Source organism: Thunnus maccoyii, chromosome 15, assembly GCF_910596095.1.
Source record: "Thunnus maccoyii chromosome 15, fThuMac1.1, whole genome shotgun sequence".
Classification (NCBI taxonomy): Eukaryota; Metazoa; Chordata; class Actinopteri; order Scombriformes; family Scombridae; genus Thunnus; species Thunnus maccoyii.
The window spans coordinates 21,630,866-21,648,050 of record NC_056547.1 but is presented as its reverse complement, the minus strand read 5'-3'; the positions used below and the strand labels follow the sequence as shown (position 1 = coordinate 21,648,050).

General features: G+C 39.7%; 1 protein-coding gene across 14 annotated transcripts in view; it reads right to left on the bottom strand.

Annotated features, from left to right (window-relative positions):
* The window catches only part of adgrb2 (adhesion G protein-coupled receptor B2), a 203,499-nt gene that overhangs the window by 26,282 nt on the left and 160,032 nt on the right, over positions 1-17,185 (bottom strand). For 11 of the 14 annotated variants that reach the window (XM_042436671.1, XM_042436670.1, XM_042436672.1 and 8 more), the window contains 6 exons: positions 15,883-15,949; positions 11,745-11,830; positions 9,773-9,871; positions 6,724-6,823; positions 6,002-6,073; positions 2,260-2,352 (listed from right to left, as the gene is read on the bottom strand). In XM_042436671.1, coding sequence (XP_042292605.1) covers positions 2,260-2,352; positions 6,002-6,073; positions 6,724-6,823; positions 9,773-9,871; positions 11,745-11,830; positions 15,883-15,949 — 517 coding nt within the window. The remainder of the gene's footprint in view (positions 1-2,259; positions 2,353-6,001; positions 6,074-6,723; positions 6,824-9,772; positions 9,872-11,744; positions 11,831-15,882; positions 15,950-17,185) is intronic. The other 3 variants (XM_042436676.1, XM_042436683.1, XM_042436681.1) reach the window with 2 other exon arrangements.

The following is a 17,185-nucleotide window of genomic DNA, read 5'->3' as shown; positions in this document are numbered from 1 at the left end:
AACCAGTTTTGTAGAGGAGATCAGAGACTAATCAAATGATTTTTCTACAGACTACTGTGATTCAACTTTAACAAGGTGTTGCTACAGTTCTATATTTTTCTGTCTCTAAATGTCAAGAGTTTAATATTCTGATGGGAATTCCTGTGAATACAGCGAGAACACCTGAGAGGATGGTGTTCACTGTAATTATGATGCTGATATAACTCGTGGCAGCCCCACTAAATTATCCATCACAATTAATGTTCTCAAGGGTATTGTGCATTTAATACAACAGTTCTCCGACCATGTGTGCTGTCTGAAAATATTTCCTCAGCCTTGTACACATTTAGACTAAAAAACTGGGGAGAACAAGAAGGTTTACCATCTGTCTTCCTTAATAGCAAAGTAGTTTGAATAGTAACCAGACGACAGCGCGAGCTGTGTGTATGATAACGATACAAAAACGATAAATTAAATAAACACAGACAGTAAATACTCCTCTTGGTTTTAAAACCAGGGGAAAAGAATGTGTCATAATAGGTTCACTGTGCAGAGTGATGACTCCAAAGTTTAATCTTGATAATCTCAGAGGGGCGTTCAGAAACCCATAATCATTACCGCAAACAGGTCTGAGGGAGAAATAAAGGCAATAGCGATATGAGAGTCGCTCATGCTCTCATAGTAGCAGTGCGACCGCACTGGCAAGGCAGTTGAAGTCTGCATGATTTATCACACTATTAGCCACATTTGGAACACACACAATAACCTTATATGAGCTCTATGCTCTTCAAATAAAGTCGAAGAAGTTAAAAGGTTAAAAGTAAATAAAAGTGCTGAAGTGTCTATTTTGGTAATATATGAAGTAGTAATACACACATTTTTATCTCAGAATATGCTCTATACAAAGACACGATAATGAGAATGTCAAAAATGCGTTGATATTCATGTTTTAACCAGTGGCGCCTTAATGCATGGGCTGACTGGGGCTTTGGGCCTCCAGGAGCCTCATGAGACATGAGCTTAAAAAAAAACACATTAAACACAAAGTAGGAGAGGAAGCTACCTGTGATGCAGGGGCGGACGTGATAAGGAGTGAATCCTCTCACTGTGTTTCAACACTCTTTATAAACATGATTTAGGTCATTATGTTGTGTTTGATCGTGGCAGTGCGGTGCAGTAGCAAAACTTTTATTCCATGGCTTTGATGATTTAGAATCAAATGTTGTGGGAGCTGTACACAGATTACATGGCCAGTGTAAAAATGTTTAAACTACTACACAATATATGTTCCTGCATGGTGTGAGTCCATAGTGACAGAGCAGGTTAAGTTTGATGTGAATATGTCTCACTTTTCCAACTGAAAATAATGGTATAAAATCTGCTGCACTGCTAATCTATACATTTTGTTTCTCGTATCAATACTAACTACAGGTGAATGCTTTTTACTCAGCACACAACTTCACTTACATAAACTGTTAACTAAGAAAAACACAGATTAGTATGTATTGAAATCTCATTGAAGAAAAATTAAGGTATTCACGAGGACACTATGTCTTTTCTTGGTGTTTTCAACAGTTGCCGTCACTACAGGCTACTGCAACGTACTTGACCGAAAGTTACCAGTTAACACAATCACTAGTAAATCCAAAACACCGGCCTACTTGACTGACAACCCAGCTTTGTCTTGACTTATTGTTGATGTACTATCTTATTTTTTGTGAGTTTCATATTCTGTTAACTGATTAGGAGGGCGCTCCATTTGACGCAGAATGCTGAATTAATGTTGCCTTGGCATATTGTGAAGGGAGGCATTTACTTGGAAAGGGGGGGGGGGGGCTCCAAAACATCCGTAGCCCCGGGGCCTATAGTAATGATAAGGCACCCCTGGTTGTAACATGATAAAATATCAGGATATTGTTTCGCAAAGCAGTTTTTGTTGACAACTTTTCATGCCCAGCTATGGCACTATAGCAAGTTATTTTCATGCTGGTAACTATTAAGAGTGAAACTGCATTTTCTATGGGAAGTGAAATCACACATTTTTGGAACATGCATTTTTGGAACATGCATAATGCATAAACAATCATGAGTTCCTGTTGTGTAAAAAAATGGTTAAGGAAAAAAAAAAAAGAGAGAGCCAGGAATGAGTTTTAGCACTTCAGTAATGGCAATCGTGCTTCTTATTGTTGGGCTTGAAGCTTGTGGAAAGCTCCACAACCTGGATAATGTTAGCCCAGGGCTAATGGATTGCAGTGTGGGATGAAATGGAATACTATTCACCATGATCTGCACCTGTCCATTCTTGCAGGAGTCTGGTGAGTTTTCGCTGTCGTCTTTACATCCCCCCATCCGACAGCGCACCGCGTCCTGCACCTGAGGGGGGGAGGGTGGTGGATAAAGGATGGGGGAGAGGGAGGATGAATATAGAGGGAGAAGATGGACGGAAAGAAGGATGAGGGAGAGGAAGGGATGATGCAAAGGAGAGAAGTTAGTGCAGGAACTTAAGCTAGTTTGGCAAATGTTGGAGCATTGGGAACTCACTCCTTAGACATATTATATTCTTCATCTCTGCATTGACAGATGTTCAGTGAATACTAAATTATGTGTTAAAAAAAAAAAAAAGATAAAAAAACATCACAAAGTAGCTGAGCTTGTAGCTTATATAACAGGCAGTGGAGTGGTATAGGAAGCACACATCAGTACTTCAAAGTGGCCTGTTTGAGCCTTGTGAGATCAGTGGCACATGGCCCTAATTAAAACCAATGGTATGGTATATAGATGCTCTAACCCCTGGGCCTTTCTAGTGTCATATTGTTTTTCTTTATCCTCCCACATAGAACATCCAAGCAAACACACACCAGCCCGTCGTCAAAGGACTGGGTCTCGTAACACAGCTCAAATCAAACGGATCCCTGTGCATTATGTTTCACAGGCAACTCTGAGATTCCACCCCCTCCCTCCATCAGGCTCTGTATTATAGATATCCAGGTTGCTTGCTGAGGACCAACATCATTTCTCAATGTTGCTGCTGTCAAATCCCATAAGAATCTCATGGGTGGAAACAAGAGTACTTGTGTAAGAAGTGGTGCAAGAGCGAAAGAGAGCAACTTCATTCTCTCTGGGTGGTCTCATCTGTGCATGTGTGTGCTGCTACAAATGGAGTGGATTGGAGTAGCATCCATGTCTGATTAATACTGCATGGGCTAGCGCATTGCCTCCATTGTTTCCTTCCATCCATCTCTTCCCTTTATGTCCATACTCATCCTCAGTGGCATTTGTTCCCTCTTCTGTTTGTGTGTGTGTGTGTGTGTGTGTGTGTGTGCGTGCGCATGTGTGTATTGGCAGCAAGTGCAGCTCATTCTGACTTCAAAGTGTCCACACTGCTCCCCTTCACCTCCCTCTCTATTTGAAGTGTTCACTTGCAAAAACTGATAAATGCCATGCTTTAAAAGAATTAACTGACTGTTGTGAATTATTCTTAACACATAGCACATTCTGAAACCTAAGTACGTTTTGTTACAAAATCATTCTTTATCCGTTGTCAAAGCATTGGAGGGTCATGATTTAGAGCAGAAAATGTTAAAAGCCAGTACTGTTCACATTTGAACCAATTCCAGGTACTAGCATCAGTACCTGGAATTTAGTACTGGTACCCAAGATTACCTTTTTTCGTTTTTTAACTCTCTCAACTGATCTAATGTGAATCGGTACTCGGTAGTGCCGACGTAGTTCGGCAGGCCTTAAAAGCACCAAGTTCTGTACCCAACCCTATTGAACAGAACCTGATAAATCTGTTCAGCGAATCAGCACACAGTATTCAGGTCAGGTGACATAATATAGCAACTATGTTCAGCTGGAGATGTGCTGTCTGTAAGCGAATTTCAGTGTAACTTTGGCTCAAAGTCATCTTTAAAGATGGATAACTTGGACGAAACTGAAATGCCTGTGATGATTTCTTCTTCAGTGAAGTAAAAAAGAGTTACACTGAATCCAGTAAGTACTGAAATATTAAACACTGAAATATTAAACACTGAAATACTAAAAACTGTGAGATACTAAAAGGTGAAACATTGAATAAAGTGAAACACTGAGTAACACTGAATACTGAGTCAAACTGAATACTGTGAAACACTGAGTAACAATAAGTAACAAGGAATATAGAGTTACACTGAATACTACATGGAATACTGTAAAATAGTTTTTTTTTCCAGTTCAGTGCAGTTCCCAAAGAACTGACTGTAGACTAAAAAGTGGCAAACTTTAGGTTCAGTAACTCTGAAAAAAGGACAGCTGTGGTCTTTTATAACACTCTGCAGGTTAAAACATTGGCACGTTCATGCAGGTTTTTTAATCTGGCTGGGATTTTCCAAGGTATGATCTTGTTAATGTGTAATATTGCATTTATAAGAAACTTATATCCATTACATGGCATTGTGTTTGGCGTTATCTGTTTTTGCCCCAAAACAAACTTTGACTTTGGAAAAAAAAAACAACAAAAGAAAAAAACACTTTTTCAATAAAGTTTAATTTTGTAAGTTACCTGTATTGTGAGTTATTTTTATGCAATCAAAACAACCCAACTGCAGTTTGATTGATATAACCTGAAGTGCACAGTAAAAAAAACAAAACATGATTTATGAAAATGACTAAAAATGGAGCAATCTAATTTTGAAAATGAACTCTTCATTTCCTCCTTCCCTATTATCACCTTCTCTGCTTCTCTCTTGAATCATGTTTTTTTTTTCTCCCCACAGATCTCTGCATACATTCTTTTTTTTTTCCTCCAGCCTCTCTCCCTCTTACTCACTTAAGTCTCCTCCTTCACCCTTTCTCACAATATAGCTCTCCCTCACATCTCTCCCCTTGCTTTTCTCTCCTTCTGCCTCCTAATCACAACACCTCTAACGGTGCACATATTCATTCCCTCTTCTCTTCTTGTCTGATCTCAGCAGGCTGTCTGTGCCACCGCGGTCCTTTCATTCACAGCCGCACCTTACACGCAGCAGTTGCCATCTAGGAGCACTACACGGTGCTGCGCTTGCTCGCACGTTTTGCGTCTGTAGTTTACCTCACATAATATCAGGCTTTGTACTGCCTTCTCTCTTGTTTTGCACTGTAATGCTTCCTCACACTCCCCTTGTTTCTCTCCTCCCTCTCTCTTCTCTCCCTCCCTCCCTCCCTCCGGTGTGGCACTCCCCTCTGTCTGTAGTTCTGCAGCTACGAAGGATTTATGCTCAGTCTCTTGCAGGGGATTTTCATACATTTACAATAAATAATTCCTGGATTTACTGTACCTTGATCCCTGCTGCTTTTGTGATATTGATTTAATGCAGCTAAGCATTCCAAGCATTTAAAAATTCACTTACACTATGCAGTGCATTCAATATCGTAATGATCTCTTGGATATAGGAAAGGCTGTGTGTGTGTGTGTGTGTGTGTGTGTGTGGTGTACATGCATCAGCTATAGAAGACACATTTACAGTTATAGAAAACTGATGACATTATAAATCCACTAATTGTTGCAAGTGCAACTGCGAGAGTTGGAAGATGAGTGTGCGTGCATGAGTTGGCGTGTGTCTGTGCAAATATCTGTCTCAAGGGCATGAATACATGTATGTGCATAATGAGTTTGAAATTCAGCATCCCCGGGGGCGCGGCAAAGCCTGTGGCAAATAGGCACTGGGGGGTATTAGTTAGGGACTTATCGTCTTATTCCATACAGCATCTTAGTAAGCTCCTTAAAGCAGCCTTGGATCAGACGGACAATGCACTATCATACTGCATTATGAAGAAGAAGCACCACAACATAGGACATAAATACAGTGCTAATCCTCTTCATGTCTGAGCCGCTTGTGTTCTGCTGTGACCTCAAACCGACCAAGAAACTAACATGACATTTGCGAACATGTATCCCACCTGTTGAATGGGAGAGAGTGTTGTTGAGGTCAATGTGTGACGCAGAGTTAGAAAATATATGAGCTCAACACGTTTGGGATCCCCAGAAAGAGGAGAACGGACTCACCTCCCGGCGCATGGCGCAGTGGACGGTGATGATGACGAAACCTTGGACGGAGTCAAAGACAGCAAAGAGGACCTGGAGGAGACAAAGGAGATCTGCTGTAAGTATTGTTTCCAGTATTTGCTGTACTACCGTGCTGAAATGACTCAGTATTCATTAGAAAAAATGAAATGGGAATGAAATGTTGAGTCATCCGAGTCATGTTTATTCATCATAAATCCTCACAGTCATCCATACTTTCATTCATAGACTGTGTTTCTGCTTATGATCTTTGTTTCTATCTATTTTAATATTCTCATGAGTTTTTTTTTCATCCTGTCCTTTCAACATCTACATATGTTATTATTCAAGTTTAATCTGATCTGTTTCTTTTGTTTTTGTGGGCAAATGTGGATCTGTGGGCAAAAAAACTAGAGTCACTGAACATCACAGAAGCCACATTTTACATCATTCGTATTTTGAAAACACTTAAGGATGCATTGTTATCCTCTTTACCAGCATCGACGAGCATCAACTCTCCAAAAAAAGCAGCAATTTTATCATATTCACTTTCCAAATCAGCAAATCCCAGCTATAATACAATACCTTTACTACATGTTCTGTTTGTATGACTGAACTTTATGAAGCCTTACACCACTTTAAAGCTGTTTTTCCATGATGGGTCACAGGTGCATGTTTGTGAGTTACGGGATGTGAGCATCTGCTAGTAGTGTGAGACAGATCACCTGGAAGAGTGTAGAGCGGCGGTCGGTTATGGCCAACACTGCTGACATCCAGGTTAGAGCTAACAGAGGAAGAACCACACAGGAGCTCCACAGAGAGGCCCTGCCAGAGAGAGAAAGAGAGAAAGAGAAGGAGACAGAGAGGGGTAGAGGAGAAGGAAGAAGGAAAAGGAACAAGGGGTTCAGTCTCAAACCAGACCAGCCAACTCTGACAATACACATAATTCCACCTCTCACACACAATCACACACTCACACATTGGTCAAAGGTTCAGTGGTGGGTAATTTGAGACTGACTGACACACTGAGGTTTGTATCAGACTTAATATTCTGACTGAGAAGTGGAAGATGATGTGTAATCATGTAGATAGTTACGAGACTGACAATTGCTCACAATTACATGGTTGATGCACACTAAGTGTCATGCTGGTGGACTGTGAGACGATCGACATAGGCCCAACAGGGAGAGGGGGAGACAGGCCATTGACAAGTACTGACACGTGGGCTTCTGAGGAGCGAGTGTGTGTGTGTGTTTGTATGTGTGTGAGTGCATCTGTAACTCTGTGGAGTCAGACACCAATTTAAAATGTTCATGCTGTTTGAGCACATATTCATGGTTTTATAACCGTCAGTCTGACAGACGGACAGCTCTGTCTAACTGCTGTGAGAAATACGCCTGTCCCTTTAGAGGTGTGTGGCCAAAGGCAGTGAATAAAAAAAAAAAAAAAAAGAGCAATAAAGCCGAAGCTGTGCTGTCCTTTTGTTAATGTGTAAAGTGTCCAGTTGTTTCAGCCGTACACTGTGGTTTACCGTCCCTTACCGCATGAGCAAAATATCAGCCTACATTCTATGTGAAAAAGACAACACTCCAATACTAAAAGTGTACCTAAAAGTCTTTTCTAATGAGCGGTTCATTTCAAAGTGCTGCAGAGTCTTTTGGGAGAAAGACAAATATGAGGAAAGCTTAGAATTGCTTTGTCACAATTTTTAAAATGGTGGTTATCTCATTCTAGAAATTCGTTCCCCAGTAACAGTCTTTAAAGGTTTATCAGGATGTAAGACCAGGCTTAGAATGTAATAATGCAACAGAGAATGAAGGAGTGTGTAGTAGCAGCAGCAGCAGCAGCTTTTAAGCAAAATTCTTGTATTCAAATTTCAGTAAATACAGAAATTTACACTGTATAGACTGTCTGATTGCATTTCAAATGCAGGATTTCTGTAAGCACATAATGTGAAGGACCTTCCGACCTAACAGCATATTGCAAGCAGAAAGAAGTGTAGCAATGCAAATATAAATGGCCACATCTAATAATAGACTCTATATGCATTCAGTAAAGATGTAGGTGGATCTGAGATCAGCAAAGCTACAGCACCAGTCAATACTTTGGGATACACCTTCCCATTCACTTGACTGAAATAGTGTGTCAAAGTTGTTACTGCAAATAGGCAATCTCATCCCATTACTTTCCAATCACAGCATCCAATTATGCAGCAAAACAACTAAGAACAGAGTTTCTGCTTTAAACAGAATGATTTTCCAAAATAAACACAAAGCCATAATGAAAGCTTTGCACAAACTAGTTATCCAAGTGTAGAGTTAAATATGCACAGGATTGTTTGTAACAGTAGGAAGGACTTTGATTCAGAGACTGACTGCACTGAACCTAAAACCATGACAATGACTCTGTCATTCAGGGAGCAAAAGTCCAGACATTTCAAATGTTTTAAAATGACACCAACCAATAGGAGATGGTATTGTGACAATACTGAAGTGAGTATCATATAGCATTTCTGGAGGAAATAGTGTGTGAAATGCCACAAATATTAAACTGTGACACAGCATATTCCAATGTGCTGTGTCACTTTGGTGTACCATTACCTGCAGTACATCTAACCCTACCTGCTCAATCACTTTTCAATTGGTTTAAGGGATACCCAATATGATGTAACTTTAAACCTAAATTATGTATTACTTAAAACAGCATATATCAGTAACTTCATGTCCCTGTATTGCTTATGAGGGATCACTGAATCTGATCCATAATGTTATCTCCAAAAACACTGGTTTCTACACCTCCTATCATGCTATATAATGTTGTTAGGCCCTAACTGGCTGTTAAATGTCCATATCTTTTTAACTCCACACCCCAATTTTGTAAATCTGCTACAAATTTGTGGTCTCAAAGCTCAAGTCGAGATGCAATGTCACTTAAGTAATTTTCTCAGACTTGACAAAGCTCCCTCCAGAGCCACAGAGGACATTGTACAACTGTTTCACAGGCTGTGTTACACTCTTTGTGACTGGTAAATTCACTTTGACACGTAAAATCGGTGAAATGCTCCTTTTACAAAAGAGCAGCACATATCAGAACAATTAGGAAATACATTTTGTCACAGATTTCTCTGAGACATATTCAGGAACAATAGATTAGAAATCTAAAAAAATACTATAAATATTGATTTAAATGCATGCAGCTCTCATATATGTAATGTTGTTAGCATGTCTGTTAGATTTTCCTCATTCCATTATTTAACGCAATGTGATATTTAATATATTCAATGTAACCACCAGTTTGAGGTGATGGAAGAGATGAGAAGTTTACTACATAAGATTATATAATGAGAGCCAGAAAATTGAAACGTTTAAAGGTGTTCGACAGCAACACAGTTTCCATAATTGACAACCTTCCTCACATTGTGCTACCCTGATGTGTTAAGACTCAGCGAAACTGCACCATAAACAAGTTAAAACAAGAATGATTCACAAACACTGTTTGACACAGGTCAGGTTTGCTCTGCATGGCCCAAGGAAAATCCTCTTTGGATCAAAACATGCTCTCATTAAATAGTGGCGGCTTGCAGTGCAGGTGTTTTTTCCCTTTCATTAGCTTGTTGTTTTTACAAGTCCGAATGTCATCCTGCATCATTACCGACAGCCAGAGATTAAAAGGATGGAGAGAGGATGGTGGAGAGTCAGAGACAGACTGACAGAGAGGAACAGGGAAAGAGAGAGAGAGAGAGAGAGAGAGGTAGAAAGATGACGATGGACTAACATGGCGCTGCTGGCAGTAGAGCTGGACAGAGCGGTGCTCGAGATCACGCCACACTTGGAGCATTTCAGGAGCAGTCGGCTACGCGCCTCCGCTGGGACACTTTAGGACATGTGCGTGCACACACACACACACACACACACACACACACACACACACACACACACACACACACACACACACACAACCATGTGGGGAGGTGGGAGAGGGAGTGGGGGTGGGGGGGGATGTGTGGTAACACAAGTTCCAGTTATGACAACAGGTGAGTGTGCAGGTGTCACAGTTGCAAAAGAACCACAAAAAAAAGAAAAAGAAAAAATGGACACAACAAAGAGAGGGAGGGGAAAAGAAAAAAAGGGGTGAGAGGTGAGGGGGGGGGAGAAAAGAAAGAAAGGCAAATTAAAACCAGATCTTAAAAAGTAGCAGCAATGAAAAACAGTCAGAATACAAAGACTGATTCAGAGCAAGTAGAGAGAAAGTGAGAGACAGACATTGCAATGTTATAGCAGAGTCATGTGGATTAACAGATTACAATGACACAGACAGGAAATACACCAATCATCTTATGCCACCACAAGTGTGTGCTGGTGTGTGTGTGTGTCATTTATCTGTACATGTGACTGTGCACAACGAAGCTTTATCAGGACGTGAACAAAGAAAAGACTTTCCTTTGGTTGTTTACTTACAGTTGACTACTCAGAGAGTGTGTGTGTGTGTGTGTGTGTGTGTGTGTGTGTATTGTGAGTTGAGAATGATGGGGCCATGCACCTGCTATGCTACATAAGCGTCCCATCACAGCTCATTGCCTTAGTGCCAGCCACATCCCCACGGCTTCATAAGGAAATACATTATGCTAATGACAGCCTGTCCTGTTAGCAACGCTGCTAACTACCGTTCGTGGGAGTGCTTAGACATGTGTGTGTACTTCTAAACACATGCTTCTGAGAATCTGAGAGGAAATGTGCTTAATACTCGGATAACACCAAGGACTTTGTATGTAACAAAGAAGGTTAAACCTGTTTGTGTGTGTGTCTTTGTGTATGTGCACTTGTACACATTAAACGATTTAATCTCAGTTGTATCACTGAGCAACAAAAGCTAATCAATGCCCTGGAGAGCCTGTTAACCCTTGCAGCAATGCACAAATTATCAATTTCAATTTGTGCAAGAGACAGACACTGGAGGAAATGTTATGAGAGAGAGGAGAGAGAAAAAAGAGAGAGAGAAAACAATGGAATCAATACATATGGAAATGAAAACATGGATTTGGCTTCGAGAGCTGAGGAAATCTCCATTTGTGGGATTAGTGTAGATGATGAACAACCCCCATTTCAGTTAAAGTAATGTTGTAGGTGGGTGCATACGCATGTATGTCTTTTATGTATGCATATATCACGTGAGCGCATGTTTGTTTGAAACAGAAAAAATCTTTATCTCATAGGATTTCAATAGTGTATAAGGCACATAATCCCAGTGTTTACAGTATGTAATTTAGGTTTCCATCTGCCATTGATTTTCATATCCACCGTATTCATCTGTGTCTCATAAAACTGAGAAAACTAGATGTAAGCCATATGTATGTGGAAGTGGTAGTAAAATGCTGTTAGATTTCACAAAGCAACAGAACATAACAGATGTCTTGTCATTTTGTTGCCAAATTGGATTGTATTTTGTGATGATTTATGCGGTAGACACAGGTGTACAAGTAGGTGTCGTGTTCAGAGACCCCTGAAGCAGTTTGAGTTAGCTGCCATGAAAGTGTCTCTCTGAGTTTGTGTCTGACAGAGGATAACATTTATTTAATGCAGCAAATTTAAAGTCAGTTCCCACCAAGAATTGTGTGAATGGATGTGTAAGTGGTGCGTTTTTTTTTGCAGGAGCTTGTGTTAATGTCTTTTGTGTGTAGCTATGTGTCTGTGTGTGTGTGTGTATGTGTGTGTGTGTGAAGTGCTCAGGGTTGAGGAAGTTAACTTACCCCGCTCGCTGCTTTTTAGACTTGTCTGAGATGCCGTCTCGAGACATGAGCTTGTTAAACACCACAATTCCGATGAGCATATTCACCTGAGGGAGAGGAGAGTTTGATCAAGATTGCAATAATAGGTTGCCAACAGGGATTCGATTTATGCACTGTATCACAAGTTTACTTCATATTCTTTAAAGTTCCAGTTGATTGAAGATGAATTTTTAATTGTCGCACAGACTGGAGACTGAAAGTGACAGTGCTTTCGCTGTCAGAGCTCCGAGGCTGACTTGCTCCGATGTAAGACAAACATTAAGCTCATCTCAAAAAGATTTTAACCACAGCATGCATTCGTTTTCTAGCTCACAGCTATTCTTTGAAAATCTACAGTGTTTGGCCATGATGAAGAAACTGATGGCTAAAATGTCAACAAATGTCTACATTGACTCTGAACAGTTGGTTACATAAATAAAAGATTATGCTGAAGATGCAGGCACATAAAGGGAGGCATACATTTTTAATGATGCAATTGAAGTTTGTAATGATTTTAAATCTTTTTTCACTACCAACAAAGGCCAGATGGTGCCATTAACACACTAAGTTACACAAACACATGCAGCTTTACATTTGGCCAATTACTCATGAATTGTATGATCTAGAAATATTTTTCCTCTTTGCATCTGGCCCTCGATGCTGGTGGCTAGTTCCAGGTCTGAAAAGTGAAGGCAAAGCAGAAGTGCCTTAAAGTGCATTCTCTCTAATGGCTATCAGGGGGTGACCCATAGAAGTCTATGGGAAAATGACTCTCCTTCTCACTTCATTTATTATCTTAGTAAACACTTTCCTAATGAGTTTATGGTCTCAATCACTAGTTTCAAGTATTCTTCAATACAACATGATGTTCATTTTGTAAATTATGGCCCCATTTAATTTAAATTTGATGATAAAGCAGACTATGCTTTAGGGCATAGCTATATTGTGATTGACAAGCTGCTACCACTGCAATGATGTTGGTTAGGTAACGTTAACATGGCGCAACCCCAGATTCACAGGGTACAGGCGCAATCATAGTCGTCACTATTTCACAGTGTGTTTTCAGTTCATGAAAGTTAATTGTAACATTTTGGTTGCCTAAAAAAGTCTCGTTCAGCGTTTGGTTGACTAAAAGACCCTGTAAGGAGTCGGATGTTCACTTTTTCTGGATATTTTTTTGTTTTGTTTTAATGGTATTAAACCCCTTTTTTGCTAGCAAAAATTAGCATTAGCATTATCACGTGCACCGTGCTAACCAAGCTACCAGCTAGCACTAGAGTCAGCGCCACCCTCTCGTCCAAATATAGTCACTTCTCATCACTTCTGGCTCCAAAAATCCAAGATGGCGATGTCAAACTGCCAAACTCGAGGCTTCAAAATGGGAGTCCACAAACCAGCGGGTGGCTACGTCCATTATTTTCATACAGTCTAAGGGCACAGCCCTATCCCCAAGAAATTACATTTATTACAACTAAATTGTTTGTTGCATTAGCAGACAGAGACGATGATCTTTCCCAAACATTAACCAAATGCTGCCAGTGCCTGAACAATGATGCTGTCGTTTCTACTAGCGGATACTGTGCTGCGAGATTGAATTTTTTGGTGGGGAAAAAACAGAACTACATTGTCTCTGAACATCTCACTCATACATTCATAATCAACATTAGCATAAACAATATATTTTCTCATTATGCTGAGAGAAAATGTAATTCAGCCAGCATTATGTTTCTAGCAAAACATATTTGCTGTTGCAACTTAGTAATATATGAATGAAATTTTGGCATTGAGGGCAATGTTGCTAATAAGTACTCAACGATGAAATTATGTGCCATCTTTGATTTAAAAACATCCCCTCTCGATCCAAGTAATTCACATATTTTGTAACTTTAGCCTCATCTCTTTTTTTAATTTAACAGTAGTTTCATAAGAAGATTGCCTCCTCTCCCATGAGTTCATATTTTCATCACTATTCTTGTTGGTTTCTGCATGCGTGAGTGAATGAAATGTCTGAGTTTCTTCTGACAGCCACCCATGACTATGATATGACAGCGTGACAGTCCTGGATTAGCGTTATTAATTCCTGCAAAACACTTTGTAAACCATGCTTTTAAGTGCTGCACTTAATACGCAGCACTCAACATAATTATCTCTCCAAGCAGTGACTTGTCCATTTGTGGTGATTGCCTTAAAAACATATAGAAAATAAAAATATATATATATATACTGATTGCATCTCATCCTGGCTTCTGATTTGAGCCAAGGCCTGATACATTTAGACCTCTTCCACTCTGAAATCCTGCCCGTCTGGGAGATTTGCTATGCTGTTGATGTGTTCCTTATAATCCTGATTTCCAATATTCTCGACTGCACTCTCACTCTCGCATCCGCTATGTTTGGCTATTCATTTGCTTGTGTTCATTTGGATTTCAGAGGTGAGATGCCTTACTGACAAATGTCATTCACATTCTTGTACATACCTACACTGTGAATGCAATGTATTTCTATTCTTATCAAGGTCCTAAACTAGTGTAGTGTAAAGCAGTGGAGCAGTTTAAGTCTGACTTTGATGTGGTCAAATTAATTTTCAGTTTTTGCAGCCGGATTCTTACTTAAAGCATTTTACTGGGGTACAGCTACGGTGTATCTGGCAGCTTTTACAATTTGCTAAAAACTCTCTCTCTCTGTCATCTCCTTCCCTCTCATGTGTGCGCTTCTGCTGCTGACAACTACCTACGATTTGCCAGACTGTGAAAGCGTTATTGTCATGCCAGTCATGTCTGGCCCCAGCTCTGTGAGTCAGCATCATCCTGCTCTGCTATTTGCCCAAGGCCAGGTTCATTAATTAGAGAAGAGTCCTGTGGGAAGGTCTGTGTTTCTCTGCCTGACGTCCCACTCTCATTACAGCTGTTTGTTAGAGTGGGGCCACAGCAACAACACTGGGGGGCCGGGGACCATCACGTAGCAGCTGGGGTGCACAGTATACATCGACATTGTGGAGGCAGAAATGGAGGAAAGATGGAAACATACAAACAAACACCAGACAGTAAAAAACAACTTATAAGGATAACAGTCTTTTGATTTTACCTTTAGATACTAGTAATATTAGAAACCACTATATTATCATAATCCTGAATATTCAGCACTATATAATCCTTGCATATATACTACAGCATGAACAACCTGTCAAACTGCCGTCCTCTCGTCAGGAATTTACTTGAACAACATGCATATCATTCTGCACACCTGTGATGCTGTCCGATCCGTACTCTTCCTTCCTGACATGTACCGTAAGTGTGCGAAAAACATCAAAAAAGAAAACCCTGATGCATGCATGAGCACACACACAAACACACACACACACACACACAGTGACAACAACAACAGCAGTGGCTGGCAGCAATTACCAAACTAAAGTTTAGTATCCCATCCATACTTATTAAGCTTAGTGGTGGAAATATCCACCCAGGGATTCATTTAGGAGAAATCAGCTAATCCTAGAAACAGCCACATACAGCAGCACACAACAACAGATGATTAAAACACCACTGAGATGCAATCAATGCACTCAATTTTGCTGTAGAACAATATAGTTATATTTATTTGTTCATAAAAACGTCTGTTTTATAGCAATTGGCAAAGGACCTATTATTATGGTTGCAGCACACACTGATAGTCACATATTTATGTTTGAAAATAACTTATATATATAAGAGGTTTTGCCTTAAGTACATTTGGTACCATGACTCATAATTTGAAAGTACAAGAGTGAGATATTTGGCTGCTGGGATAGATGTAGAATTCAGTCCAAGCATGTGGTGCATTGCCAGGAAACACTAGTCTGCTGGAATATATTTTAGTCTTTTTTTCTGGGCTGACATTTTTAACTCAAAGATCAAAGTGCTCAGCTCATCATTTTGTCGTGTATACCCCGGGTGTGTACGCACACGTGAGAGGAAAATCTTAAGAGGTCGATAAGCAGGTGATTTAAAGCTCTGCGTTTGGAGGCTAATTTAGCAAAATATTTGTAGAATTATGCAACATGACCAATGAGAGAATGAGTCTGGTTTGACTGGACATGAGGGCTCAACTGGTGAAGAGAGAGTATGTGGTGCATACTCACCAAAACAATGACAGCAGCGGGTCCAACAAAGGCATAAAGCAGGCCGCCCTCTAAGGATAACCAGCAACTAGAGGAAAAAAGCAACAATAAAATGTTTCAAGCACTAAATAAAAGAATTACTGTTCTGTTAAACATGGCTTCACCACATTCCAGTCTTGCATTTCACTTGCTGTGAGTGCCAACTACTTAACCACAACAAGTACACAACCAATTAAGGATCACATTTGCTTGAATTCCCTGAGTGAGGGATAAAGCAGTCATAAAGTGCTCGTTTCAGTAAATATTGCCCTCAGTGCTGAGCAAATTTATTATGTACTGTACATTACCTAAAACATATCCTCAAACCGTAAACGGTGTTGTGAAATTTCATTTGGTGTGAAAGCTATTGAGACTTAATGAGTTTAAACGTGTCCTCCAGTGATGTCATCAGAGCATATTGAAACCCATCCGTTGTCTTAATTGCATCCCAATAAAAAAAGAAAGGAAGCAAAAGATGAGAAACACATGACCCAAAAGCTAATATACACTCCTCATATTAATGAGATGCTAAATACATTAGGTAAAAAGTGAGAGGGAGCAAATTTGTAAACATATTCTGGAGATTAGTTTTAAATTGTTTTCATTGAATCAATTACACCATTGACTGGGTATGAAACAGTGAGAGAACTGTGTTTTTCTGTATGCATTGCCTGTTACGGTAAGTCCAATAGTACTGTCAATTGTGCTTTTATTTATTTTTTTACCACAACATATATGCCACCTCCAGAACACAATTTCCATAAGCCACACAGTTGGTCTGGAATATGATTTTTGACTCAATATAAATCATACATATGCATTGCACTTGATTGCATACATGCTGTTTGGCGCTGTTCATGTGACATTTAGACAAACATTTGCCCCAAACCATTTTTTCCTCACATGTAAAGTGAATATTCTTGTCAAATGACACTGATTTTTCTTAAGGCCCTGGAATTTTTTTTTTTTTTTTTTCAAGTTTACAAGTTTTCTGCCTAAGTGAGAATAATTTTTGTTATTTTACTTGGGAGATTTCTGCATTTTTTGTTTTTTGTCCCCGTCACTGGTTTGGAGAGGGCGGGACTCAAAATCTCATAACAATTGTGGGGTTGTTAATCATGTTCAAAACCATCAAACCACTATTCTGAAGAAGCAGATTAGATGAATTTTTGACTGATAAACTCTTAATAAATAAAACTTAAATTAAACTTTGATTGTTGATTATTTTGTATATACGATTTGAAACCTAGTTTTCAGGCACTACTGTGTCCTGAGAGGACTCTCA